Raw genomic sequence first — 26,997 nt, forward strand, 5'->3', positions numbered from 1 at the left:
AAATTAAGAGAATGCACATATATGCTTTTATTAAATCTTTGAATGATTTTATCTTACGTGTGTGTGTGTGTGTGTGTGTGTGTGTGTGTGTGTGTGTGTGTACACATGCCAGACTATCTATAGGAACGAGTTCTCCTCTTTCATCATCCATGTTTTGAGGATTGAACTCAGGTTGGCAAGCTTCATGGCAGGTGCCTTCACTTTCTGAGCCCTCCTGACAGGTCATATACAGTTTTAACTCTCTTTTAATTTGCCATTTATAGCTCCCATGTCTTCCATAGGCTGTCACTATCTTCCCTTTGGCACATCTTATATAGGAGGATTGCTATCAATATATCATTTGGATTTTTATGTAGATTTTTCAATTTTACTTTTTTTAAGTTGTTGGATATTTAAATTTAAAAAATTGTATATGAGTGTTTTGCCTGCATGTGTGTCCTCTCTATGTAGTCGTTGACTGGCCTGGTACTCACCATGTAGACCAGGCTGGCCTTGAGCTCATAGTGATCCACCTGTGTAGGCAGATTTTTCTTTGGGTCACCAGCTCCCAAATAAAACAACATGGAGGTTTATTAATTATGAAAGTTTGGCCTTAGCTTAGGCTTGTTTCTAACTACCTCTTTTTTTTATTAGTTTTATATACTGTTCTGTCTACATATATGCTGCAGGCCAGAAGAGGGCACCAGATCTCATTACAGATGGTTGTGAGCCAACATGTGGTTGCTGGGAATTGAACTCAGGACCTCTGGGAGAGCAGTTAGTGATCTTAACCTCTGAACCATTTCTGCAGTCCCTAACTTTTTTTTTTTTAATTTTTCAAGATAGGATTTCTCTGTGTAACAGATCTAGTTGTCCTGAAACTTGCTCTTGTAGCCCAGGTTGGCCTCAAACTCACAGAGATCCACCTACCTCTGCCTCCCGAGGGCTGGGATTAAAGTGCGCCACCACTGCCCGGCCCTAACTAGCTCTTGTAGTTTAAATTAACCCATTTCTATTCATCTATGTGCTGCCACGTGACTTATGGCTTTTACCTCTCCTCCTGCATGCCCTGCTTCCTCTGTGTGCCCCCGCTTCTTCCCAGAGCTTTCTCTGTCCGGAAGTCTCACTTACTCCTCCTGCCTAGCTCTTGGCAGTTCAACTTTTTATTAAACAATCACAGTGACATATCTTTACATGGTGTAATCCAGTATCTCACAGCACCCCTGCCTCTGCTTTCTGAGTGCTATGATTAAAGATGTGTGCTGCCATGCATGCCTGGCTGTTTATTTGTTTAAAATTTCGTACATTTATACAAAGTATTTTGATCGTGCCCATCTGCCATAACCACCTCCTTCCTGATGCTCTCTGATTCCATACCCTCCCAACTTCATATCCTCCTTTTTTGCTATTAATAAACCCCTGAGTCCAATTAGTGTTGCCAACAAGGGCATGTGAGTGGAGCCATCCAATGGGCATGTGCAGCCTCCCTCCTCCGCCAAAGGTGGGGCCGTGGGTCCCCTTCCCATGCATGCTGAAAGCTTGATCTTCGGCAGGTCTTGTGCAGGTAACTGCAGGTCCAATAAGTTGATGCATGCAACAAGCATGCCATGTCCAGAAGACACATCTAATAGCGCTCTCCTCCCCTGTCAAACCTTGCATTCTTCCTACCCAATCTTCCAAGGTATTCCCTAAGCCCTGGTCGGGAAGAGGTAGTATAGATGACCCAGCCGCAGCTGAACACTCAGTTACTTAACACTCAACCCTTGGGCCAGATGCTGTCCACTTCAAAAGGAAGCTTCTTGGGCCAAAGGTGAGAGATACACAGTTCTACAAGTGTCGACATAAGTGTTTCAAAGGCACTCTGACAGCATGGGCAGCTATAACAATAGGTTCCTAGGGCAGTCATGGGCTGACAAAGTCTACAGCACCAGGCATGTAGTCCCTCCTATATAACAGGCCTCAGATCCAATGAGAAAGTGGTTGGTTACTCCCATAACCACCATGACATTATGGAAGCCGTGGGCACATCTTGCCAGGCGTGCCAGTACTGAAGCATGCAGGGTTGAGTGCTGGGTGAGGCTGCTGATGGCGTCTCCCTCAGCAGGCTGGGTAGCAGCTGCCAGCACGATGTAAGACAGCCAGTGTGGGAAGAGGTTGATTTCTCTATGTTCTGCATTCAAAGCAAGAAGTGACGTCTTCAGCAACAGAGCCTTACCGTTTCGTTACGGTGGGCAATCAAGATTAACTATGCCAGGTGTGGTGGCGCACGCCTTTAATCCCAGCATTTAGGAGGCAGAGGCAGGTGATTCTCTGTGAGTTTGAGGCCAGCCTGGTCTACAAAGCAAGTTTCAGGACAGCCAAGGTTGTTATATAGAGAAACCCTGTCTCAAAAAGCCAAAAACAACACAAAAATTAGTAACAATAGCCTCTGCTATTTTGGGTGTCTCTGGGGCCTCTTGACCAATAACAACAGACGGGGAGGTATCACCTGCTTGGCACTGTGACTTTCATGTGGTAACCCACGCTACTTCTGGGAGCAGCACTGTCCCGCCATTGAAGGTATTTCTGTTCAAACTCCTTTAAAAATATATGCTGATTTTTTCCCCCGTGTTTTATGTGTATGGATGTTTCACCGGCATGTATGTCTGTGCCTCGTGCCCATGCCTAGCACCCACAGAGGCTGTGGGTCCCCTGGAACTGGCATTATGGATTATTGTGAGCTGTCATGTCAGTACTCAGAGTTGAGGTCAAGTCCTCTGTAAGCCCAGCTGTGCTCTTACCACGGAGCCATCGCTCCAGCCCCTGGGCTTTTTGTTGTTGTTTGTTTTGTTGTTATGTTTCTGCAGGCTCATCTATGAGCTCTAATTTAATCACTCATCGCCCTCCCCACCCCCTCCAGTTCTTCCCTTGTCCCCTGCTCCCCACATTCAGAATCTTATCTTTAATTAGTATTTTTGCATATATATGCATATGTATATGTGTATAAAATAATATATATGTGTACGTGTGTATAGGTAAGCTACTGAGTCTCTTTGGCTTTGCTCATGTGTGTGTATGTCCAAGGCCAATCCTTGGGATTGAATAACCTATATGGGCGCTTGTTTCTGGAGGAGACTGATTCTCTTTCAGTGACCTTGACCATCTGCAGCTCTTCATCAAGGGTGGGTCCTGTGGAATCTCCTGTCCACATTTTCATGTCAGCTGGTACCGTCGTTATGTTGGTCTTGTTCGGGCAATGGCTGAGAGTTCATGAGTGCGTTCACCCTGTCTTGTCTAGGGAACACTAACACCAGTGTCCTCAGCCTTTGGCTCTTACCGTCTTTCTACCACCTCGTCCATAATGTGGGGCTTAGGTTTACAATGCAGGCATGTCAGCAGGGGTTGGGCAAAGAGCCTGCTGCCAGACCTGATGACCTAATGCCCATCCCCACTGCCCCTCATTCTCCACATTTTGATCAGTTGTCAAGCTCTGTAATCGTCTTCTTTGTTGCAAACCACTGCCCAGCAACATCTTTTTTTTTAATGGACAGCAATTGAAGAAGACACAGACCTCTGGCCTCCATGTTCATATACATACCCATAGGAACACGTAGGTAAACTGGGCAGAGGGGGTGGCGCATGCCTTTAATCCCAGCACTTGGAAGGCAGAAACACTTGGATCTCTGTGAGTCTGAGGGCAGCCTGCTCTACAGCCAAAACTGCACGGAGAAATCCTGCCGAGAGAGAGAGAGAGAGAGAGAGAGAGAGAGAGAGAGAGAGAGAGAGAGAACCCCCCCCCCCGCAAAAAGAAAGAAAGAAAGAAAGGAAGGAAGGAAGGAAGGAAGGAAGGAAGGAAGGAAAGAAAGAAAGAAAGAAAGAAAGAAAGAAAGAAAGAAAGAAAGAAAGAAAGAAAGAAAGCCCTCTTCCGGTACCATGAACACCGAACACCACACAGAATGGGTGAGGCTTCTCAGCTTGTATTCGATGAAATATACACTGTCTTCAGCAATCGGTGCTTACCATCAGTTTGTAGCAACAACCTTGTAGTAACAACAGCCTTGGCAACAGCCTGAGATGTTTGGGGTTTTCCTTGGGGCCCCTTTGACCAACAACTCAACTAGATGTAACCTATCCCTGTTACTGGAGGTTCCTCTGGTGGTGAAAGATGTCTAGTGGGGGACCGTCTCCCCCATTACTTGGTGATTCTGTTTAGATTTCTTTCATATATGTCTATGTTTTGGGAAGCTTCCATAGTAGTAGGTTTCCATGAGAGTCCTCAAATGGCCCTTACTGTCAGCTGTCCATCCCCATACTTCCTTCCTTACCCCTCTCTTCCATCCCCTCCCCATTCAGTCCTCCCATTCCAGTCTCCCCCATCTCTCCATCACTATATAATATATTCTCTTCCCCCTTCCTTGGGAGATCCTCTACTCCCCCTAGTTCCTTACTCGGTTCCCACTTCTATGGTTCTCTAGATTGTAGAATGCATGTCCATCAAAGGCTTAAAAGCTAACATCTACACAGAGAAAACATACAATAATATTTGTCTTTTGGGGTCTGGGTTACCTCACCCAGGAATTTTTTTAAAGATCCACCCATTTACTTGCAAATTTTCCAATTTCATTTTTTTTTGTTGGTTTTTGCGGTGTGTGTGTGTGTGTGTGTGTGTGTGTGTGTGTGTGTGTGTGTGTGTGTGTTTGAGACAGGTTTCTCTGTATAGTCTTGGCTGTCCTGGAACTAACTCTGTAGACCAGGCTGACCTCAAATTTACAGAGATCCACCCGATTCTGCCTCTCAAGTGCTAATATTAAAGACATGTCCCACCACCATCCTGCTCTAATGTCATTTTTTTTAATCAGCTGAATAAAATTTCATTGTATAAATGTACCACATTCTCTTTGTCCTTTCATCCACTGATGGACATCTAGGCCGTTTCCAATTTCTGGCTATGATGAACAGAGCAGCAATGAACATGGCTGAACTAGTGTCTCTGTAGTAGGATGTTGAGTCCTTTGGGTATGTGCCCAAGAGTGGCACAGCTGGATCTTGAGGTAGATCTATTCCCAACTCCCTGAGGAACTGCTACACTGATTTCCATAGTGGCTGTACAAGTTTGCACTCCCATCAGCAATAGATGAGTGTTCCCCTTTCTCCACATCCTTGCTAGTGTGAGCTGTCATCTGTTTTATTGATCTTGGCCATTATGACTGGTATTAGATGGATCTCAAAGTAGTTTTGATTTGCATTTCTCCGATAACTAAGGATGTTAAACACTTCTTTACATGTTCTCCCTCCCCCCCCCCCCATTTTGAGACAGGGTTTCTCTGTGTAGCTTTGGAGCCTGTCCTGGAACTTGCTCTGTAGACCAGGCTGGCCTTGAACTCCTAGAGATCTGCCTGTGTCTGCTTCCCGAGTGCTGGGATTAAAGGTGTACACTACCCAGCACTTGTATTTCCTTTTTTGAGACTGTTTAGATCTGTACCCCATTTTGATTGGGTTATTTGTTGATACCTCATTTTAAATTCTTTATATATTTTGAATATTAACTTTCTATCTGATGTGTAAAGATCTTTTCCCATTCCGTGGCCTACCACTTTGCCATGCAGATACTGTTCAGCTTTATGAGGTCCCATTTAATTGCTGTCCTTAGCGACTGGGCTATGGGCGTCCTTTGTATTATCCCTGCTCCAATGAGTTCAAGCCCATTTCCCAGTTTCTCTTCTGTCGCTTTCAGCCTGATGTCGAGGCCCTTGCTCTATTTGGAGTCTGAGTTTTGTGCAGGTGATACATACAGATCTATATGCATTCTTTTTTGTTTGAGACAGGGTTTCTCTCTGTAGCCCTGCTCTGGTAGAATTCTGCGCTGAATCCATCTAGCTCTGTGCTTTTTTTGGTCTGGAGACTTTTAATTACTGCTTTAATGTCAGTAGATGTTATGGGTCTGTTTAAATTGCTGATTTGATCTTAATTTAACTTTGGTAGGTCTTTTATATAGCGAAATTCATCCATTTATTTTAGGCTTTCCAGTTTGGTTGATTATAGATTTTAAAGTTACATTTCTTAAAAATATTTATTTATTATATATACAGTGTTCTGTCTGTCTGCTTGCTGGCCAGAAGAGGGCACCAGATCTCATTACAGATGGCTGTGAGCCACCATTGGTTGCTGGGAATTGAACCCAGGACCTCTGGAAAGAAGTCAGGGCTCTTAACCGCTGAACCATCTCTCCAGCCCACCTTCTTCTTCTTCTTCTTCTTCTTCTTCTTCTTCTTCTTCTTCTTCTTCTTCTTCTTCTTCTTCTTCTTCTTCTTCTTCTTCTTCTTCTTCTTCTTCTTCTTCTTCTTCTTCTCTTCTTCTCTTCTTCTCTTCTTCTCTTCTTCTCCTTCTCCTTCTCCTTCTCCTTTTCTCCTTCTCCTTTTCTCCTTCTCCTTCTCCTTTTCTCCTTCTCCTTCCTTCTCCTTCTCCTCCTCCTCCTCCTCCTTCTCCTTCTTCTTCTTCTTCTTTAAAAATATTTATAATGTATACAGTGTTCAGCCTCCATGTATGTTCAGCCTCCAGAAGAGGGCACCAGATCTTATTACAGATGGTTGTGAGCCACCATGTGGTTGCTGGGAATTGAACTCAGGACCTCCAGAAGAGCAGTCAGTGCTCTTAACCTCTGAGCCATCTCTCCAGCCCCTTAAATTTACATTCTTATGATTCTCTGGATTCCCTCAGTATTGGTTGTAATGTTCCTCTGGTCCTCTCTAAGTGTACTAATTTGGATCTTCTCTCTCTCCATCTTTTAGTAAATATGGGCACAGTATCTGTTGTAATGTTCCCCTGGTCATCTCTAAGTGTATTAATCTGGATCTTCTCTCTCCACCTTTTAATCTAGGCAAGCGCTTGTCAATCTTTCAATTTTCTCAAAGAACCAACTCTTCATTTCAGTGATTCTTTGAATTGCTTTTGTTTCTATTTCATTGATCTTAACCCCGAGTCTGATTAATTTTTGCCATCTTCTCTTTTTGGGTGTGAAATATTTTTGTTATAGGTCTTTCGGGTGGGTCATTAAGATGCTAATATGAGATGTCTCTCCAATTTTCTGATGCAGGTATTTGGGGTTATGAACTCACTTCTTGGAACTGCCTTGTATCCCATGGGTTTGGGTATGTCGTGTTTTTATTTTCATTCAGTTCTAAATGTGTTTTAGTTCCTTCTTGATTTCTGTGTTGACCTATTTTCCATTCAGTAGTGAGCTGTTCAGTTTCCATGGGTCTGTGTACTTTCTGTTGTTGATATCCAGCTTTAATCCTTAGTGGTCAGACAGGATGCAGGGGCCTGGTGTAGGCATATTGTCTTAACTGCTTGTGTTTTGCACTGGGATCTAAGCATCTGGAATTACAATTGTTGAGGTGTTTCTAGGTGTTGATGATCTGGTCTTGTCTTTTCTGGGCAGTTGTTCCATTCTTTGGTTGCTGTTGCCCTCTCTGGACAAAGTGTGGTGGCCGTGGGGTCCCTGGTAAGGAGTGGCAGGAAGGAATGGAGATGGGGTAAGAGGGAAGGCTGAGAAGCATTGAGGGAAAGAGCTAGGTGGATCTTGTCCACAGGAAGAGGTGGAGTCTCGGGGAACAGAAGTAGGATGGGAGGAGGGGACTCCTGCAAGCAGGCTGCTAGAGGGCTGAGTGAGACTGGAGAGATCATTATGGGGGACCAGCTCTGTCGGATTTAAGCTTCAGGGTGGAGCCCATAGAAGAGGTCTGTTTGTTAGATTTTGGAGGGCAGAGCAAAGAGACAAAAGGCAGGAAAGAGACTAGAATCTTACCTCCACAAATGAGACTGTTTATTAGCACACACCGGCAGCCTCTCTCCTACAAGAATGGAGGGGGTCAATGAAGGGAGTGAGTTTGTTAGGCTCTTAAGAGCAGTGGGCCAGGGGCTTAGGTACTAGGAAGATGGTACATTGGTGGAGGCTACTTGCAGATTGCAATGACCTCCTCCTAGGCTTGCTTTTCCCAACAGGGTAGTGTTGGGAACTCTGTAACTCTTTCCCCCTGCCAGGGTTGTTAGGTTGTTGACTGACAGCGTTGGACAATGACAGCAAACACCTCAGCAGGACTTCTGTTGAGCCGTGGCTGGGGCATTCTAGCATTTCAGATCCTGGAAACAAAAAAGGAGTAGGGGTGTTGTCTCTTTCTTTGTTGTTCTGAGCTGAGGACGCCTGTTGTTTGGAGGAGGTAGTCCCGGGTCTGTCGAAGAGGTTTGTCCTTGGGTCCACTTAGCAGGAACTAAGTTTGAACTTGATTGCTCTGCTGGTCATTCCATTGCTGTCACGTGCTCCTGGAGAAATATCTGGTAGAGGATCAAAAATAGATGATTTGGTCACAGAGTAATGTACCAGATCATTCTTTGGTCTGCCAGCTCCCGAATAAAGATACGTAGATTTTTTTATTAATTATAAAAGCTTTGCCTTAGCTTATGCTTATTCAAAGCTAGCTCTTCAAACTTAAATTAACCCGTTTATACTAATCTACATTCTGCCACGTGGTTTGTCACCTCTCCTCAGTACCTTATGTCTGACTTCTTCCATATCTGGCTGGAGAATCTCCTGCACCTTAGATTCTTTCCCAGAGTTCCTGTCTCACCCGGAACTCCTGCCTAGCTATTGGCCTTTCATCTTTTTAGTAAGCCAATCAGAAGATGCTTTAGGCAGGTGTGGTAAAACAGACACAGCTTCATACAGGTACAAAAGAATATCCCGACAGTAAAACCAGAGACTGCCCAAAAGGTGGAGGGAGGGAGAGAGGTAGAAGGGGGAGAGACAGACTGAGGTGGTGAGAGGAAGCGGGATCTATCCACCTATGGTATAGATTGGAGCTCCTATATGGAGGGGGAAGGGTTTGTATTGTGTCTTGAGGGCTGTTGGTATTTGGCAGGGGTGAGTCGGGTCAGAATGGGGAGGATCCTGAAGAGTTGCTAAGTTCGAAGAGAACTAGATCTGTGGTCAAGATTGTGGAAGAATGGTGGGAGGGAGGAAGTTTTCCTTCCAAGTCTAGTTGTTCAGGGTGATAGCGACCAGTTCCACCACCAGCAAGAGCTGCACCAAAAGCAAGCTAGCTGGAGTGGCGGAGGTCCGGCACATCGAAGGGAAGGGAACAGGAGAAAAGAGAGGATGGGTGGGAAGAATTGTGTCTTGCCTGAGTTGAAGGGAATGATGTTCACTTATAGCCAGAGTTTCTCCACAGTGTCCAGGTCTTTTCGTGGATGTATCAGCAATAAAAAATAGCTGTTGTCGGGTGAGAGCCATGGTTTGGGTGTGGGGGAAGTCTGGGCATTTTAAGGGAGGTGTTTGGTATGTAAAACATTTAAAAGGCAGGGTAAAAATGTTAGTAATAAGAAGTGACGAGCATCTGCGGAGGAGCCGGGGTGGTTAAGAAGCGAAAACCCGCACAGAGGAGGAGGTGTCTCAGACCACATAGGATTTGTCAGTGTGGAACAGCATGGTTCCGGCAGGAGCCTGCAAATCCATCCTCAGCATGAGTCAGAGCCACTCGTCATTTTGGAGTTCTGTGGCCGCCAAAGAATGGAGCTGGTTCTGAAGGATGTTAAGCTCATGTGGAAATCCCTTAAGGCTGTTTGAGAGTTGCTGAGAAGGGTAAACGGATGCAAAGCAGGCTTTGTGCCAACCGTTTTAGTTCCGAGTCCCAAAAAGAATGGGTAGAGTGGCATGAAGAGGGATGAGCCAGCAGGCACATGAGTCCCCCCTTTCATAGGCCACCTTAACTGCTTGTATGGGTTTGGGGCGCACATCTCTCTACTTCAAGCTGACAAGAGTGGCAATGTAGAAAGGGCAGTAGTTAGAGGACCTCACGGGGACCATTCTGGGGGACACATGAAACTTAACAGACGACAAAGAGATCTAGAACGCGAGCCAGTGATTTGGCACTAACATATACTTTTGGATTGTGTAATGGAGGGGGTTATGACTGTACACCCTTGTGGGGAACATTAGGGGACAAAGTGAAAGAGGGAGAATGTTATGTTAGGATCAACAGAGTTTTAGTGAAGTTAAATGCAGTTGTATAACTGGCTTGACCAGAGATCTGTAGGAGGACAAGGCAACTGTGATTAGCTGTTTGTTACATCAGACTTCTGCTTAAGGAACAAGTACCTGGAAGCTTTGTCAGTTAAAGTCAGCATCTAAGTGACAATTTAAAAGAGAAATAGAGCTGGGCGGTGGTGGCGCACGCCTTTAATCCCAGAACTTGGGAGGCAGAGACAGGCAGATCTCTGTGAGTTCGAGGCCAGCCTGATCTACAACAATAGCTAGTTCTAGGACAGGATCCAAAGCTACAGAGAAAACCTGTCTTGAAAAACCAATATATATATATATTAATAATATATATTATAATAATATAATAATATTATATAATAATATAATATTAATATAATATATATATATATTCCTGTTGTCATGTTTTATAAGATTATTTAGCAACATTCCACAGATATCACTTGGATGTCCTGAATGATTTTCTGAGGCTGTGAGTCTGATGACAGTAGCTGCCAGCCTGTTTTAATAGGGAACGTGGGTGGTTTGGGTGTGGACACTGGAATTAGCTTTTGCTAAGAAAGATTTTTTTTCTTTTCTTTTTTATTTAGACAGGGTTTCTCTACATCTTTTTGGCTGTTCTGGAATTCACTGTGTAGACCAGGTTTGGCCTCAAGCTCATGGAGATCTGCCTGTCTTGTTGAGAATGTTGGTTACAAGTTGTTATGGATAATGGTCAGGAGGAAAGCTAAACAAAGGATATTGATTCAGAGTTGTTCTTTCTTCCTTCCTTCCTTTCTTTCTTTCTTTCTTTCTTTCTTTCTTTCTTTCTTTCTTTTTTAAGGGAGAGAGTGCTGTGGGACAATGGTTTGTACCCTGTCAATTGTGTTTTAATAAAAGGCTGATTGGCCAGTAGCCAGGCAGGAACTATAGGCAGGACAACCAGGGAGGAAGTAGAGGCAGGGCGGAAGAAGAAAGCTTGGTCTGCAGTAGTGACCCAGCCATGGAGCAAGCAAGATGTGACTGCCTTGCTAAAAAAAAGTACTGAGCCATGTGGCTAACATAGACAATAATAATGGGCTAATATAAGTTATAAGAGTTCATAAGAAGCCTGAGCTAATGGGCCAATCAGTTTATAACTAATGTAACTAATGTGATTTCTTTGGGACTTAACCATTGTGGGAACCAGGCAAGACAGAAACCCTGACAACACATATGTAAATTTCTCTTGATTATAAAGTTCTAAGCACCATGAAACGGAACAGTGACACACTCATCACTTGTTGTGGGAGGTTTCTCTCAGAGGCAATGTTAGGCGACATCTGGGGTCTTTGCCCAATACATGCAATAGCTTTTTATTGCTACGCTGGTGGTTTCCCTCTATGTTTTTAGGTTTTAGCCTGCATGACCCAGTTTTTCCAGAAAACCTTGAGGTCTTATGCAATTAGGACCTAATTGCATACAATTGACTGGGAAAAATGAATGGCTGCTCAGGTGACCTTCCTCATGATTTTGTCTATCTTCTTTTTGAAGGAATTTAGCTTTTACCCAGTTCTGCTGTAATTATTTTAAGAGGAACCCCTGAAATTATTTTAGGAGAGTTTTTTTCCCCCAATTTTTCAAGACAGGGTTTCTGTGTTTAGCCTTGGCTGTCTTGGAACTCACTCTGGATGGCTGGCCTTGAACTCACAGACATTTGCCTCCTGAGTGCTGGGATTAAAGGCATGGGCCCCCACTGCCAGAAAGCTAACCAGTGTATATACGTATATACATATGTGTATATATATATACATACACATACATACATATATATTATACTGGAAAAGATATAAAGTTGCAGAGTAATGTAGGTACCTGTAACTTAGATGCCATCAAAGAGGAAACTATGAAAACCCTGCCATCTAAGGTCACTCAGAAAATGTTGATATCGGCTTGTTTCTTCCTTAGTTTGATCATGTCTTCAGAACTAGAAACTAGAAATACAAGCAGGACATAAACAAAGGCAGACCATAGGCATAACACAAAGGAGCCCCCAAAATAGAAAGACCATCCTATCCAGGGGAAGCAGGCTTGGAAATCCAGTTGAAACTGCAGGCGTTAGGACCCAGTATAGCTTCTATCTCTAGCCCTCCTCCAGTCTCATGGCTACTGGGCTGGTTCTGGACCTTCTCCTGGGGCAGAAGTGGGTCATGTATGTCACAATGGGCATCCTTAGGCTGAACACAGGAGGGTTCTCACAGGAATCCCTGAGCAGCCCAAGCCTGGTGTAGGAGGGTCTTTTTTCTATGTGTTGTTGTTATTGGTCAAGTAAAGAGACTGTCTTGGCCTTTTGATAGGATAGCAGCTTAGATAGGTATAGTAGACCGAACAGAATGCTGGGAGAAAGAACGTAGAGTCAGGCAGATGCCATGACTCTCCTCTCCAAGACGGACATAGGTTAGACTCATCCCGGTAAGCCACATTCATGTGGTGATATACAGATTTCATAGAAATGGGTTAATTAAGATGTGAGAGTTAGCCAGGAAGAGGCTAGATATAATGGGCCAGGCAGTGTTTAAATGAATACAGTTTCCGTGTAATTATTTTGGGTAAAGCTAGCTGGGAGCGGGGCAGCGAGAAGCAACCTGCTGCTCCTTTTACAACACAAGCTTCCACCCTTCCTCTGTTTCTGAGAGTCACTCCCTCCAGCTCCTGGGCAACTCTCTGGGCGATGCTGTTTATGGACCTTTGCAAGAAAACCTGATGGGTTCCCTGGGAGGCCAGTTCCTAGCTGAAGAGCCTGAGGGTGACCCCACCCCCATGGAACACAGCAGGTGCTGGGGAGTTGTCAGTTCAAGACCAGCTGGGCCAATTCCCCACTAGGAGTCCTCATCCGTCCGCCCTTGCTTTTCTCTCAGTGAAGGCAGACCAGGTGCCTGTAAAGCCGTCCAGGCCATCTCCACCTTGTGCAGGGTGGGATGGGGGGTCTCATGTGGGAGTGTCTCCAGTTTTCTCTTGTCTCCGCCCCAGCAGGAGGTTTCTATTTTTGAATTCTTGAAAAAGAAAACAATTTAGACAGAGCCCAGTAATAGTACAAGCAGTCAAGTTTTCATTAGACCAGGCAAGGAAACAAGCACGGGCCCTTTAGTACCAGCGGCAACAATCGTGACCCAGATGAACTTGAGATTTAAGATTTCTCCCTCTGAGGCAGGGAGGGGAGCAGAGAAAAATGTAGAGCTCAATAAAAATCAAGAAAATTTTTTAAAAAATGAAAAAAAAAAGATTTTTCTCTCTGTTGTCCTCTTCCCTGTGCCTCCTCCAGGGTGGGAACTTCTAGTTGGCACGTTTCTCAGAAACCCATTTTACCCAGAATTCAACAGTTTAAGTAGGTATATAAGATGCAAGAATTTGAGTAGGGGCTTAAGTTCTCCCAAAATGAAAAGTTCACCAGGGAGAGGGTAACATCACTGTACAAACTCTCATGGCGAGGAAGTCCCTGAAGTTTTGGTCTGCTCCATCACTCATTGCTATTTTTTTTATTTATTATATATAATGTTTTGTCTGCCTATAAGCCTGTACGCTAGAAGAGGGCATTAGATCCCATTATAGATGGTTGTGAGCCACCATGTGGTTGCTGGGAATGGAATTCAGGTCCTTTGGAAGAGCAGCTTAATCACTGAGCCATCTCTCCAGTCCACTCTTTCTCTCTTTCCTCTCTCCTCCTCTCCCCCTCTTCCCCCTTCTCCTCTCCTCCCTTCTTTCTCTTTTTTCCCTCTCTCCCCTCCTTCCTTCCTCTGTCTCATTGTCCTTCCATCCTTCTTCACTCCCTCCTTCCTTCCTTTCCTTTTTCCTCTGGTTTAGATCTTCCGCTGGTCCAAGCAGAGTTGACTACCATTATCGTTACACCGTTTTAAGGACCTTGAGTTGATCTACTTGTTCTTTACGGTCCATTTAGGGGGCCAGTTGGTCAGCGATAGGGAAGGTGAGCCCTGAGAGTGCCTCCAGTCAAGGGAACTGTCAGCCCTGGGCACAAGTGCAGAGCACCGTCGCAGCAGAAGTGGGTGCGGGGAGCTTGCAGTGTGTGGTTGGCTTGGTGGCTTGGACCATGGTTCTAGCCTGTTGTCCCTGGTACACAGCTGTTAGTCCCGAGTGCGCGTGCCTCAAGCTTTCAACGCCGAGAAGGGTGGGACTCCAGAGGATAGCCCAGCAGCTAGGAGCTAGTCCAGCCCCTGGCTGGGGGCGGTCCAACGCAGGGGGCGTGGCCCGCCGGGGGTGGGCGGGGCCGGGCTAGTGTGTGATGGGCGCGCGCAAGCGCCTGGTTTCGCCGCGGGTCTCTGAGGTGGCGGCCATGGGGCGCTCGAGTTGGCGGTTGGTGGTCGCGGCCGGCGCGGGTGTCGCGCTGGCCCTAGAGGCACTGCCGTGGCTGGTGCGTTGGCTGCTGGCCGGGCGGCGGCCACGGCGCGAGGTGCTGTTCTTCCCGTCGCAGGTGACCTGCACCGAGGCCCTCCTGCAGAGCCCACGCTTGCCCCCCGGGCCCTCCTCGGGCTGCCCGTGCAGCCTCCCTCACAGCGAGAGCTCGCTGAGCCGCCTGCTGCGCGCGCTGCTGGCCGCCCGCTCCAGTCTGGAGCTCTGCCTCTTCGCCTTCTCCAGCCCACAGCTGGGGCGCGCCGTGCAGCTGCTGCACCAGCGCGGGGTGCGCGTGCGGGTCATCACCGACTGCGACTACATGGCCCTCAACGGTTCGCAGATCGGCCTGCTGCGCAAGGCAGGTAAACCGCCGCCGAGGGTGCACGCCAGAGGAGGGGCTGAGGTGGCTGGAGGACTTATTTATTTGACGCCCCAGCTTTTCAGGGGGAAGGTGGAGGCAGCAGGCAGGCGCGGGTGAGCAGGCCGAGGGGCCCAGGCTTATAGAACGTTCCGTTCCGTGACAGTGCTCTCCACTAGAGTAAGGTGTGCGGGAATTCCCACTTGCTCCTTGGCTCTGGCCTCGGAGGAGGGGTGTGTATAGATTCAGTCAGTTTCTGAGATTGTTACCTGCTGACCGGCGAAGGAAGGCGTGGAGGGTAAAGCGTAAAGAAGTTTGAACCCAGTCAACACTGAGGGACCCTCGGCTGCTTCTGCGTGGACCACAGGGGAATTAGGAGTGACTAGGGGCTAGTGTTGATTAGTGAGTTTCCCACTAGGCTGGGTGGTCACTGGGAAGGAGACCCTACAGTGTGGCGGATGATCTATCGCCTCTGGGCCCACAGGTGTCTGGCCAGCCTGTAGCTCTGCCCTGGAAACAGGTGGTGATTTCTGTCTTCCTGCGACCCCGGTTTGCTTTCATTTTAAGTGGCGGACCCTGCAGGAATGCAAACTTTGACTGCTAGATCCCTCCTTTACCCAAGAGTCAGTGCCCCTTCTCACCAACCAGGCTAGCCTGAGCATCGTGCCACAGTGACGAGAGGTTTCTAGGAATGTTCAGACTTTACGTTGCTCTTGACTTTTCCTTGCACACAGGCTGCCCTCCGCCTTCCCTGGGATAGTGTAGCTACCGGGTCTACTTCAGACACCAACCTGCCGTGTATATCACCCAGGGCGGGTCAGTGACAGCTACTCCCTGCCTTACTTACTGGCAGACCCGTCTCCAGTCAGTTCATCATTCTGGTGTGTGTGTGGGGTGGGGCAAGTAGATATCGGGCATGGACAATGTCACGGTATTCAGATTTTGGGAGAGCCATAAAACAAGAACCAAAGTGCCATCACAGATGGAACTTCTACTGATGATATGGCCACAGCTGAGTGAGTTCCAGATTGTTCCATCAACAGGTGCACCATCTGTCAGCATTTGGTTCAGCCCGGTACTTGTGGGGAAACATAAGTGAGAAGAAGGGTCTGGGAACCTTTACAAAGATCATATAGGAAGTGAGGTGCCAAGGATAGCTGCAGAGGCACTGAGACTGCTGGAGAGGCATTCAGGGACAGCATGATGTCCCCAAGTCATGAACTAGCTGCTGGGGATTGACTAAAGCAAGGAAGAGGTCCTCTGTGGTCTTGGTGAGGTGGCTGCTGCCAGACTTTGCTGTGATAGCAGGAGATGGGTGGAGTGGGAGCAGAGACAGGAGTGAAAGAGAGACAGGTAGATCACCTACCCAGCATGTGAAGGGTCTGGGTTTCACCCCAGCATCCCTGCCAACCAACATACCCTCAAAAGTAAGAAGCCAAAGCCAGAACTGTGGTGAGGATAGCAGGTTTGGATATGCCACAGCTTTTTCCATTCAGCTAGTGAGGCACCCTGGGAGGTGTGATTCAAGTTGGCCAGCCAAAGCCAAAGCACACTCCTCTCCTGCCTAGGCTTCTATCCTCCAGTGACTGAGTAACAAGAAAGGCAAGGGTATGTCACATGTTTGACTCCTTTCTCTGAAGGATTTTGAGGTAGTATTTAGACTTAGGCTTAGTGGAGTAGTGTGAATGAGTGGGTTGTTCCCCAGAGAAGTGTTTGGTGTCAGAGTTCTTGCTTTCAGTGTGCTGACCTGGATGACAGACTGCCTTCTTCCTGTCATCTCAGTACCACCCTGTAGTAGCTGGCAGAGGACATCAGCAGGCTTGGGGGTAGCTGCACCTCTGTGGGCATAATTAAGGTTGCCTTGGCTCCACAGGTATACAGGTACGGCATGACCAAGACCTTGGCTACATGCACCATAAGTTTGCCATCGTTGACAAGAAGGTGCTCATCACTGGCTCCCTCAATTGGACCACACAGGCCATCCAGAATAACCGTGAGAATGTTCTGATTATGGAGGACACAGAGTACGTGCGGCTGTTCCTGGAGGAGTTTGAGCGCATCTGGGAAGAATTTGACCCCACCAAGTACAGCTTTTTCCCCCAAAAGCAGCGAGGGCACTGACCTTGCTCCGTCTTTCTTGGTCTTCCAGCTTGCAGTCCTGGATGCACTAGGCTGATAAAGTCTTCCTGTCCTTGTATCACCATCAGAAGTCAGGGGGTAGGCAACAGTGTGAGCTGTAGGCTGTCCTATAGCAGTAGTTGCCTAGATAGACAGGCCATCCTCTTTAAGTGGCTTCTGGGAATCACTAGACATGTCTAATAGTATTGACTCTCTGCAACTGGCCTTGCCTCCTTGCAGTTAGTCACAGGTGAGCACCACCAGTTGGCTATGCCTGAAGTTGTCTCCAGGCTTTGCTTTTAATTTTTCATACCCCTTAACATAAGAGCAAACTGAACTGAGAAGTGACCTCGCCTCCAGCACCTGTGGACTCATGGCTATTTGCTCAGTCATGATCAGGAGTTGATGACCGGGAGTACTGGAGGTAATAAGAACTGCCCAGGCTGTGATCTCAGCTCTGGGGTGAGCATTCCCAGGGAGTCAGAGGAATAAGTTTCTCATATGCATTTGTGTCATTTTCTACATTTTTTGTTTTTATATGCAAATAGTTCAAGTGACATAAGAGAGTTTTGTCATTGTTCATGCTTGTGTGCATAACAAGCTCCATGTAGTCCCTTAATGTCAGTCTGAGTGGATAAAGTGTCCTTTAGCTCAGGGAACCATTAGCAGCAGATACTGCTCAATACAAGTGTTTTCTTGTTTTGTTTTTTGTGGGGAAAGAGGCGGGAAGATAAGGTCTCACCATATAGCCCTGACTGGTCTTCAACTCAGAGAGATCTGCCTGATTCGGCCTCAGGTACTGGGACTGTAGGCATGTGCCACCATTCCCAGCTATTTTCACCCTTTTTAATGTTACCTTTTACTTAGTGTTAGACAAGTAAACTTGATGTTGATTTTTCACAAGATCGAACAGAAACTGTAAAGTATAATATTTAGAAGTAGTTATGTTGAAGAAGTTCCTTGCCTTCTGGAGCTTGTGAGTTCTTAAGTGTGTGCTCAGGTGGGGGGGGGGTGCGGGAAGATAACAAAATGTCCTTTGAATGACAGTGCCATTGGGGACCTTCAACTTCTGGCATATTCAATAAATATTATTTTAGAATATGAACTGTTACTTGTCTGCCTTAGCCTACTGCATACTCTTAAAATATTGTAGGGTAGTATACAGCTATTTGGACGCCTGTGATGAGGATAGAAGTCCTTGGGAGCAACAGCCACCTCCTGGTTAGCTCCTCTCTGGTACTATTTCCATACCTCCAAAATTAGAAGCATAATTCCTAGCCTGTTTCTCTTTGTCATCTGCCTGATGGTGTGTGTCTTCCTTGACTCCTATCTCCATCCCTTCCAGAGAAGGCTGGTATCCACGTGGCAGCATGTGGCTGTCAGGGGCTAAATAGCTTTGCTGAGTTATCTGCAGGTGTGAAGAGACATTACTTCATACGCTTTTTTTTTTTTTTTTTTTTTTTGCTTGTTTTGAGACTGTCTCACTAGAACAGGCTGGCCACAAACTCAGTATGGCCCTAAGGCTGGCCTTATAATCCTGCCTCCTTTTTTTTCCCCTAAAGATTTATTTATTTATTATACATACAGCATTCTGTCTGCACATCAGAAGAGGGCACCAGATTCATTATCAATGGTTGGGAGCCACCATGTGGTTGCTGGGAATTGAACTCAGGTCCTCTGGAAGAGTAGCAGTGCTCTCTTAAAACCTCCGAACCATCTCTCCAGCCCCCTGCCTACACTCTGTAGGTACTGGGATTACATGTATGTATCTACTTTGGGTGCTACAGGGTAGGGCATAGAACATGTGGGTGTCTCATTCGTCTCAGTTCCATTTTAAGATGATCTTTCCCTAAGGAATGGTATTAAAACCTTTGCTGAATGAAAATCAACCGACCATTCACTTAATGGTTTATGTCTGGGTTCTGCATTGTCTGAGTGTGGAACAGCAGTAGGTTCTGAGAACTGGCAACATGAATCCTGTTTCCAATATAGTCTTAGTCTTTTACATCTTCATGGGAATCTTAAAATGAACACACCAATTTTTGGTAAAAATTACAAAAGCATCTAGGATTTTGACAGGGATTATGTTGGCCTGTAGATTAAGTTGGGGTTACCATTTTGAATTTTCCGACCCACGAGTGTGGATACCTTTAATTTCTCTTGATGCTTTTAGGTTTTCTGTTTACTCACAAATTTATTGGGTAGCCAAGGAGATACAAAAGTAATTACACATCAGAGAGATGACATAACTCCTAATAGAAGGTAGCCACGTTTTTGGAATCACAAGTGAAAGAAAAACACTTTAGGAAAATTAAGAAATGGCTTCCAGCCTGTGAGGGGGCATGGATGACCAATCTGGAAAAGGGACTGAGATGAGTTGGGATTAACAGTAGTACTCAGCATGAAAGCTATATTTGTTTCTCCTTTTCCTTTTTTCCCATCTTTGGGCTAAATTTATTGGTAGTGCCCAGGGCTGTTCAATACACTTGAGGCTTGCATTTTGTCTTAATGTTTTCTATGGAACTTTGGTCCTTTGGTAGTCTAGAAATTTTGTTTTGTCATTTGAAGAATTTTTGACCTTTTTAAGTCTTTTACATTTAGTTTGATTTTTTTTTCTTTTTTGGGCTGGAGTATCATATCAATGTTTGTAGTTTGAGTATGATTTATTACTTGTTACTGCATGAAATTGCTTAATTATTCCAGTCTTCAGAACTATGTAGACATACAACTGAGCCCTGCATCCCAACTTTCCAGTCTTCAGAATTACCGTGTAGAATGCAACTGAGCCCTGCATCCTAACTTTCTTTTTAGTAGTGTTAACTGAATGAAAAATTTAAAGAAGACCATGATTACTCCTTAAGTATGGAGAATATTTTTATTGTAGGTCTGAAGGAGGAGGCAGGCAGAGGGGAGTCCAGGCTGAACATGACCAGCAGACTAAACATAATGAGCCACTGACCAAGACCAGAGTAACCAAAATGGCTGAGATATAGGGGTCAGGCTGGGAGAAGGGAAGTGGAAACCCAACCCTTGGGAGGGAAGGTTTAGGGTAGAGCAGGTTGAGAAGTGCCTGGAGGAGCCATAGTGACTGAGTGATGGGGACAGGGAGCTGGCCAGCATCCTCTTTGATATGTTAATATGCACCCAGGTTTATAAGACCCACCACAGATGTCATCTAAAAGGAGCAGTTTTCCTTCTCCTTTCTGTCAGAGTGCCTTTTTCTTCATGAACTGCCTGGGCTAGATCCGATGTCTTCAGTGGGATCCGATACTAGGGAAATGTCAGTATTTTATTACTGTGATCAGTTTGGTGGGGATGGGAGATTCTTTTCTGTTCTTGGTTTTTGATTTTGTTTCTTCTGGAACTCACTTTGTAGACCAGGCTGGCCTTGAACTCAGAGATCTACCTGCCTCTGCCTCTCAAGTGCTTGGGATTAAAGCCTCCCCCCACACCCCAGCTATTTTTAAAATTTTAGTCATGAAAGAGTGATCAGCTTGCCAACTAATTTTAAATTGTACTTACATATCAGGCTAGTTCTCCAAAGCTTTTTGGTGTACAATTCCTTATAGTTTTTAATGGGCAAAAAACTACTGAAAAGTCCCTAAACAACTGCAATAACATACTAAAAATATTTATTCTTTTATGTCTTTTTATATCTTTCTTTTACTGTTTTATAACGTAAACTAAAGTTGATTTCTAATTGGTATAGAAACTTTTTTTTTGTATTTCCAGTCAGTTTCATATACTTTTTAAGTAAAGTTTGTAACAATATTGAAAAAAAACCACCCCAATTATTATCTTAACCTTTTGAGGGGTTATTATGGGAACAGATAGGGTCTTTCTGTGTAGCCCAGGCTAGCCTCAAACTCTGAATCCTCTTACATCAGAATATCAGGTTGGCTGCCATTATGTTTGGCCTGATTTATTATTCTAAGTATACTAAAGAAGATACAGCAAATATCAAGAATATACCATAATTAGCGAACACTGTTTTGTTAAATTTTGTGTTGTCTATTTTAGATTATGGTACTTTAAAACACACAGGCATAATTATATTGACAGTAAATCCACGTAGGACAGGCTGGATATAGTGGTGCACACTGGTGCTCAGTGAACTGAAGATGAGGCCAGCCTGAGCTCTAACTCCAGGGCTCATGCGGTAAAGGGATCGTCCAGTATGCTTGAGGCCCTGGGTTTCAGCTCCAGTACCACAAAACAAAACATGAGAGCTCTGATACAACAGTTCTAGTACCTTGATTAATAAAGGAACTCTCACTGGATTTTTTTTCCTATTCTTTTAACCCCTGAAGTACCTTAGATTGTATGCATTAAATACTGTGACTCATGTGTGAAAATGTGAAATCTAATGTAAATATCCTGAAAACAAAAAAAATTCTGAGAAACTGTAAAAGGAAAGCAGCAAGTGATAAAACTTAGATGACCAGCCCATTCTGGGATACTAGTAAGCTTATGACTCAGGACTTTAGGTGTTCTGGTCCTTACCTGGCTGAGTCAGCACCCATATGCATGCAGAGGGCAATGCAAAAATAGTTTATTATGATACAGTTCATGTAAAATCAAGCAGTATTTACACAATAAAAATGGTTAGCTACAGCCAAGGACTCTAGCTTGTCACACAAAGGAATAAATATTTCTACAAATTAACATTTCAGTTGTAGTGAACACCTCACACTGGACCATAAGAAGTTTGAGTTAGGGGATACTTTATCTGGAGGAAGGCCACACCCTGTGCACATACACTGAGGCCTAAGCTGGTTCTGGACAGCTGTGCTCACAGCCTCCCTGGCTCAGTGAGGCTCCATTTCCTTCTACATACAGTATTTAGTCTGGCAACCAAATTGTATCGCAACAGAAACTCAATACCAGGTGAGATGGCACAAGCCTGTGATTGCTGCGAAGTGGCCCTGTGTGGTGCTCTGTTCGCAGACATGCATCTCAGCCCCAGTCAAGCAGCTGTAGTGGGAGGTCACCTAGAGTTCTGATTGTCAAGGAGCCACTGTGATTGCGATGCTTACAGTATATTGTACACAGCACACCTACAGAAAGCCACACTGGTTAAGTACCACAGAACTGGTTTTGAATCCTGGTATTAAAACCAAAGGTAAAGCTTACAGTAATTTAAAATTCATTTAAATTGAAGTTTGTGATAGAAACTAATACTGAGTTTAGTGTTCTTTACGATCTATTCCTAGCTAAAATAAAATTAGATGTGTGGTACGACTAACTTCTAAAGCAGAAATGAGCCAAGGGCATGTTGACTGGCAAGCTGGAGTGGGCTGTGTCAGCTAGGATTCTTATAATTGCACCTCTTACAGCAAATGATGGTGGCCATGGAAGCTGCGCCAGACCCACCTGTGACCCACAGAAATTGGAGAGGCCCTGAAGTCCTTCAGTTCTGAACTGTCCAGTTTTTAAACTCTCTACTGATGGGCTTGCTCCTTACCAGTGTCACAGAAATAGAACCAGGGAGCTTCCTGGACTCCAGCTCATGTGTGTGCGCTCGCACTCGCGCTCTCTCTCTCTCTCTCTCTCTCTCTCTCTCTCTCTCTCTCTCTCTCTCTCTCTCTCTCTCCAGGCAGCTAGATAGAGACTGGTGACCAGGCTGCTCCTGCACAACCCAGACCTGCAGTTCTATCAGAAGCTAGGCACCTAGACCTATGATCCCAGCCAGCTCCCCTAACAAAAACACTAAGAAACCTGAAGGCTGGGTGCCGAAAGTGCCTCATTTAGTCCTGGTTTTCCTTGAGTGACACTACTGGAGTCTCTGAGAACTTTTGGTAAGAACCAGGGCACTGCTAAGGGCTTGCTACAAATGTGGGTCAGGCACACTCTGCAAAACCCTTAAGAAGACTAGTTAATAACTCATTTTTTTTGTTGTTTGGATTATTTTTAGATAAGGTTTCATTGTGTAGTCTGAGTCCTCTGGGACTCACTAGGTAGACCACCAGGCTGGCCTTAATTAAACTTAACTTTGTCTTTGCCTCCCAAGTGCTGGATTGAATGTGAGAGCTACCATATCTCGCTAATTCATGGTCTTCTGATGTTTGAGTGGGGTTTACACTGAATCCAACACTGCCCTCCACCCCCTCCCCCCAAAGGGATGTCTAGATAAGATGTTTTAAAAAACAAACGTTGCACTGAAATCTCCGTATCATGTCTCAGAAATACTTAATGTTACTTGCTGATATACAGGAAAGGCTGAGCGCTCCCTTGAGAAAGGCTGTATGCATCCCTGCACTGGTAGTCTATGCTTTACAAGGTATATGTCAGTCAGCTGGAAGGTAACTGTCCCTCTACCAGCAGAAGCTAGGGACTGGGTGTGATTGTGCATTTGGGGGCTGAGTCTCCCTGTAGCTGCCAGCCAACTTTGGTATGCAGTTTGCATTGGATACATACATGGAAGCAGGAGTGGGAACTCCAGAGTTCTCCCTGATGTCAGGTTGCATGGGACCTCTGGGTTCTTATCCAGCCTGTTTTTGGGAGCCAGGGTATGGTTGGAGGTCAGAAGAAAGACCACTTGGTGTGTGGGACAGGCCTGCAGGTTCACACAAACAGTGCAGGCTATGCGGTATCCAGCCACTTCCCTCAGCATCAGATAAGTGCCCGCAATGAGGAGTGTGTTCAGTTCTCTGTAGTAGCAGGGTAGAAGTCAGTGCACCATCTCCCTTTGTAGGGAAGTTAACAGTAGTACACATCCCATCAAATATCTTTAACACCATTTTTTTTCCTAGTTAAATCTCTTAGGCTCCTTTTTGACACATATTCTGAAGTTCACAAGTATGTTTTTTGTAGTGCTGTAGTTGAATCCTAGGCCTTACATATGCTAGGTAGGTGGTTCTATGATTATTAAGCTATACATACCCTTAGCCCATCTGTATTTTGAGTCAGAACCTTGTTATATAGTCCAGACTGACCTGGAACTTGGAGCCCTTAGTGCAAGAGTACAGGCATATACCATTACACCCAGTTCAGTAGTGTTCTGATGGATCCTGTGGAGGGTCAACTCTGACTTCAGCTTTCTCTCAGTGAATTTACACATTCCCAGCCTTCTTCCCTCTGGAATTCCCTACTTCATGAGGTCCTGGCCTCTTCTGGTATGCCTGAAACAATGGGCTTCCCATTATGGCCCTGGCTCTGCGGACACAACCACACTGGAAAATCTGCAGCCCTGTGTGACAAACATGTTCTCTGCTCAGCTGCTGGACACCACATATATGCAGGATGTAATTTAAGCATGTGTTCACATTGGTTGTCTAATGATGTCAGGTAGATTCCCTGTAATGGCAGTTTGCTTGCAGATTACAAATGTGTATTTACAAGAAAATAAAATTATGAAATAAATTTTAATACTGCTCCCGCCATGATATGGAGAAAGCATGCCACTGATGTTTGGGCTGGGAGTAGTCTTGAGGCTTCTTGATCTACACTACTCCAAACTCAGTAAGCATCGTCTTCTACTGATATCAAGACCAACTCTACTTGTACATTTGATGCCTCCTCTCTGGAATATACCACCTTCAGCTTCTTTCCAGGGAATGGGATGCCTGTTAAGGAGGTCAGGCAAAAGTGAGCCTGGCGTAGTCTGCGGGAAGGAAATTGACAGAGGACAGCAGCAGGCCAAATAAAATGCTGCAATGGGCCTGCATGGCCACCAGGGACACAGAAGACCAGCTTCTTTCCTGGTTTACTTCTGCCAGAAGTCACCGCCAAGAAACTCAAGATGCACCCTGATTCACATTACTGCTCAGAGTGGCTTGGAGAGTGGGAGATAATCCAGGTACCCTTGTACTGTGTCAAACACCTATACATGAAATCAGCCCTAGAGCAGAGTTAACTGTATCATGGCACAAGTGAGCCTTCAGTGGGAGCGTGAGTGGCAGATGAGATAGGTACAGCTTATCTCCCAACCCTTGTCTCTGACTCGAAGGTACTGTGTTTAGCAAAGGTCATGTCCAAGGGTTCTGAGGCGAAGAGCAAAAAATGTTCTTTTGACCTGTAGGCTTGTCATCTTCAGAAGGTTCTGTGGCATGGCAGGAAGATGATTTCACTGGGGCCAGAGAGCCCCAAGGGCAGCAGGACAGTTGCAAAGGAACCACACCAGAGAGAACAGTAGTCCTCAACATAAAACTATAGCTCCTGAATCCCAGCCATGCACATGCTACTGTGTGGACCACTCTGAGCTAAAAACACTGTTTCAGCAGCAACTTATTTTCAACAGATCTGACTCGCCCAATGCTGAAAACATAAATAGCAACTGAGCAGCATGTGCCAGTGAGGAACTTAAAAATCTGTGCAAAGGATGTAGCCAGGGCTTGTCTGTTGGCTAGCAGTGCACTTGGATATGTCATAAAGCAGGTATCTTGGAGTTTTGCCTGTCTACTTCAAGGCCAGCTGGACATTGGATGGCCTTGAACATCAAGTCCTGTAGAATTGACAGAAGGGATTCATACATGAGTTGAACTTGTGTACCCAGAGACCATCTGACCCACTCAACACAAAGTGGAAGTTCGAGCCAGGGACTTGGGACTCAGGACAGTGGGATCTGACATGGGGCTTTTTTGTGTGCTGCATCTTATAGTATGATTTTTTTTTTTTTTTAATGAGAACAGAAATTTTAAGGAAACAATGTAGAATGCTTTGGGTAGTTAGAAAGGTCCTGTTCAGCTAGCTAGAAAAGCAAACTTGTTAGCACAGGCTCCCTGTAATGGCTCCATGAGAAGCAGACACCTCAAGGGAACCTCCCAGAGCTCAGACTGGAGTCCTGAGCACATGCTGATCTTCTTACCAGCCCTGACAACAGGTCTCCTCTCATCCCTTCCCCAAGCAACATTGACAACTTCTTTTCAGACAGGTTAAAACCCAGCAGTTTCTCTCCTCTAGATGACCTGGGGAAGGATCATCACACTTGACAAGCCTGAAGGTGCAGGCTGCAGGTCACCATTCCCAGCCACCAATAGACCAGGGTTATCATAGCAAGGGAGGCACGAGCGGAGGAAGGAATGAGAGGGGCCGGGGCTTTTGTGCAAGATTTAATAAAAAACCAAAATAGGATTGGTTGCTTTCAACATTTTCCAGGTTGTGAAAGATTTGCCAGGATTATCTGGGATATGGTTATAAGCTGCATCAGTGGGCCAAATACAAAATGCTGTCCTCTCAGGTCGAAAGGAAATGGGGGGCAGGCTGGACACTATCCAAGGCCCCTCCACAACCAGGCCAGACTAGAACATTCAGCGGTTCTGCTCTAACCAGCAGGGGTGGTGCTCAGCTGTGTGCAGTAGAACAGAGCCAATGGCAGGTCCCCACATGTATAATCTGAGGCAGGGCTAGCTTATTAACAGGCTGCTGTGCCTTAATACTGACAGTGAGTGTGGTGGGAGGACAAAGGGGTCCTGCTCAGATGTCAGTGGGGAAGCCCTCCCCACTGCTGCTTGAGTGTGACTAATCCGAGAATACCATGGGAAAAGCTGTGATACAGACAATGAGAAGTTGGAATCAACAGGGAAGGGATGGAGCAAACACCCCACACAGCAGTCTCTCATGCATCCATACCCACAGTTAATGATGGCAACAGTGAAAAGCACAGATGCAGATGAAAGCCACACTTGGCTTGTGCTGCCACCAGCTGGGAAGGATGTGTCAGGTGGGACAGGATGCAGTTAGTCTTTCTTCAAGTCCCTGGATTCAAAGAGCTTCAAGCGCTCCTGCACCGTCAGGCCTTCCTTCAGACTCTGGTGGAGACAGCAGGAAGAAGAAGCAATTAGGTGCTGGTGAAACAGAGGAAGTTGGGCTTCAGGAGTAGATGCAGGTGCGAGGCTGAGGGATCCTGAGATTAGTGGGCATGCGAGGGCAGAAGGCCCTGAGAAGTAGTGTTACTGGAGTTTGCTTTCTCCTGTGGAAATTTACTTGGGTGAGATAAGGGAAAAATAAAGAGAAACAAGATCATGTGTCTACATAGTTCAACTCTGACCTTAGGGCTGGGTCTTCAGATTGACCAAACCATGGAAAACTTGGGCTGAGAACTGGAAACCTGGCCACCTGTCACTTTCCTGCATAGGGAGTATGCATGTCTTATTCCTTTGACTTCATGAACTCATGGCCTTAAGACAGGTGCTCTCTTCTGGGACAT

The 26,997-nt window shown here is 45.6% G+C and overlaps 2 protein-coding genes and 1 long non-coding RNA gene across 12 annotated transcripts in view; 1 reads left to right on the forward strand and 2 right to left on the reverse strand.

The window, feature by feature from the left end:
* Positions 1-7,763: 7,763 nt before the first annotated feature.
* On the reverse strand, positions 7,764-14,231 carry LOC125409192 (uncharacterized). 2 transcript variants are annotated; one of them, XR_015003593.2, is made up of 3 exons: positions 14,127-14,231; positions 11,843-11,954; positions 7,764-8,289 (listed from the first exon to the last, which is right to left on the reverse strand). It is a non-coding gene; the product is annotated as an uncharacterized LOC125409192 (long non-coding RNA). The 2 variants fall into 2 exon arrangements; XR_007234718.3 differs by lacking the exon at positions 14,127-14,231 and having other exon boundaries at positions 11,843-13,699.
* A 47-nt stretch (positions 14,232-14,278) lies between these two features.
* Positions 14,279-17,955, forward strand: Pld6 (phospholipase D family member 6). Of its 2 annotated transcripts, none has more exons than XM_048448067.3 (2): positions 14,279-14,736; positions 16,606-17,955. In XM_048448067.3, exons 1-2 carry the CDS (start codon positions 14,316-14,318, stop codon positions 16,851-16,853), a joined length of 669 nt encoding a protein of 222 aa, XP_048304024.3. In that variant the 5' UTR covers positions 14,279-14,315; the 3' UTR covers positions 16,854-17,955. The 2 variants fall into 2 exon arrangements, with proteins under 2 accessions (XP_048304024.3, XP_048304025.3); XM_048448068.3 differs by having other exon boundaries at positions 14,279-14,732.
* A 7,932-nt stretch (positions 17,956-25,887) lies between these two features.
* Mprip (myosin phosphatase Rho interacting protein) overlaps positions 25,888-26,997 on the reverse strand; it is a 124,895-nt gene continuing 123,785 nt past the window's right edge. For all 8 annotated transcript variants that reach the window (XM_085695003.2, XM_048448065.3, XM_048448066.3 and 5 more), the window contains one exon: positions 25,888-26,599. Coding sequence is in view for 4 of the 8 variants with exons in the window: in XM_048448065.3 (XP_048304022.1) it covers positions 26,528-26,599 (72 nt within the window). In the remaining 4 variants the exon portion in view is untranslated. The remainder of the gene's footprint in view (positions 26,600-26,997) is intronic.

This window comes from Myodes glareolus, chromosome 9 (assembly GCF_982192425.1).
Source record: "Myodes glareolus chromosome 9, mMyoGla1.1, whole genome shotgun sequence".
NCBI classification, from domain to species: Eukaryota; Metazoa; Chordata; class Mammalia; order Rodentia; family Cricetidae; genus Myodes; species Myodes glareolus.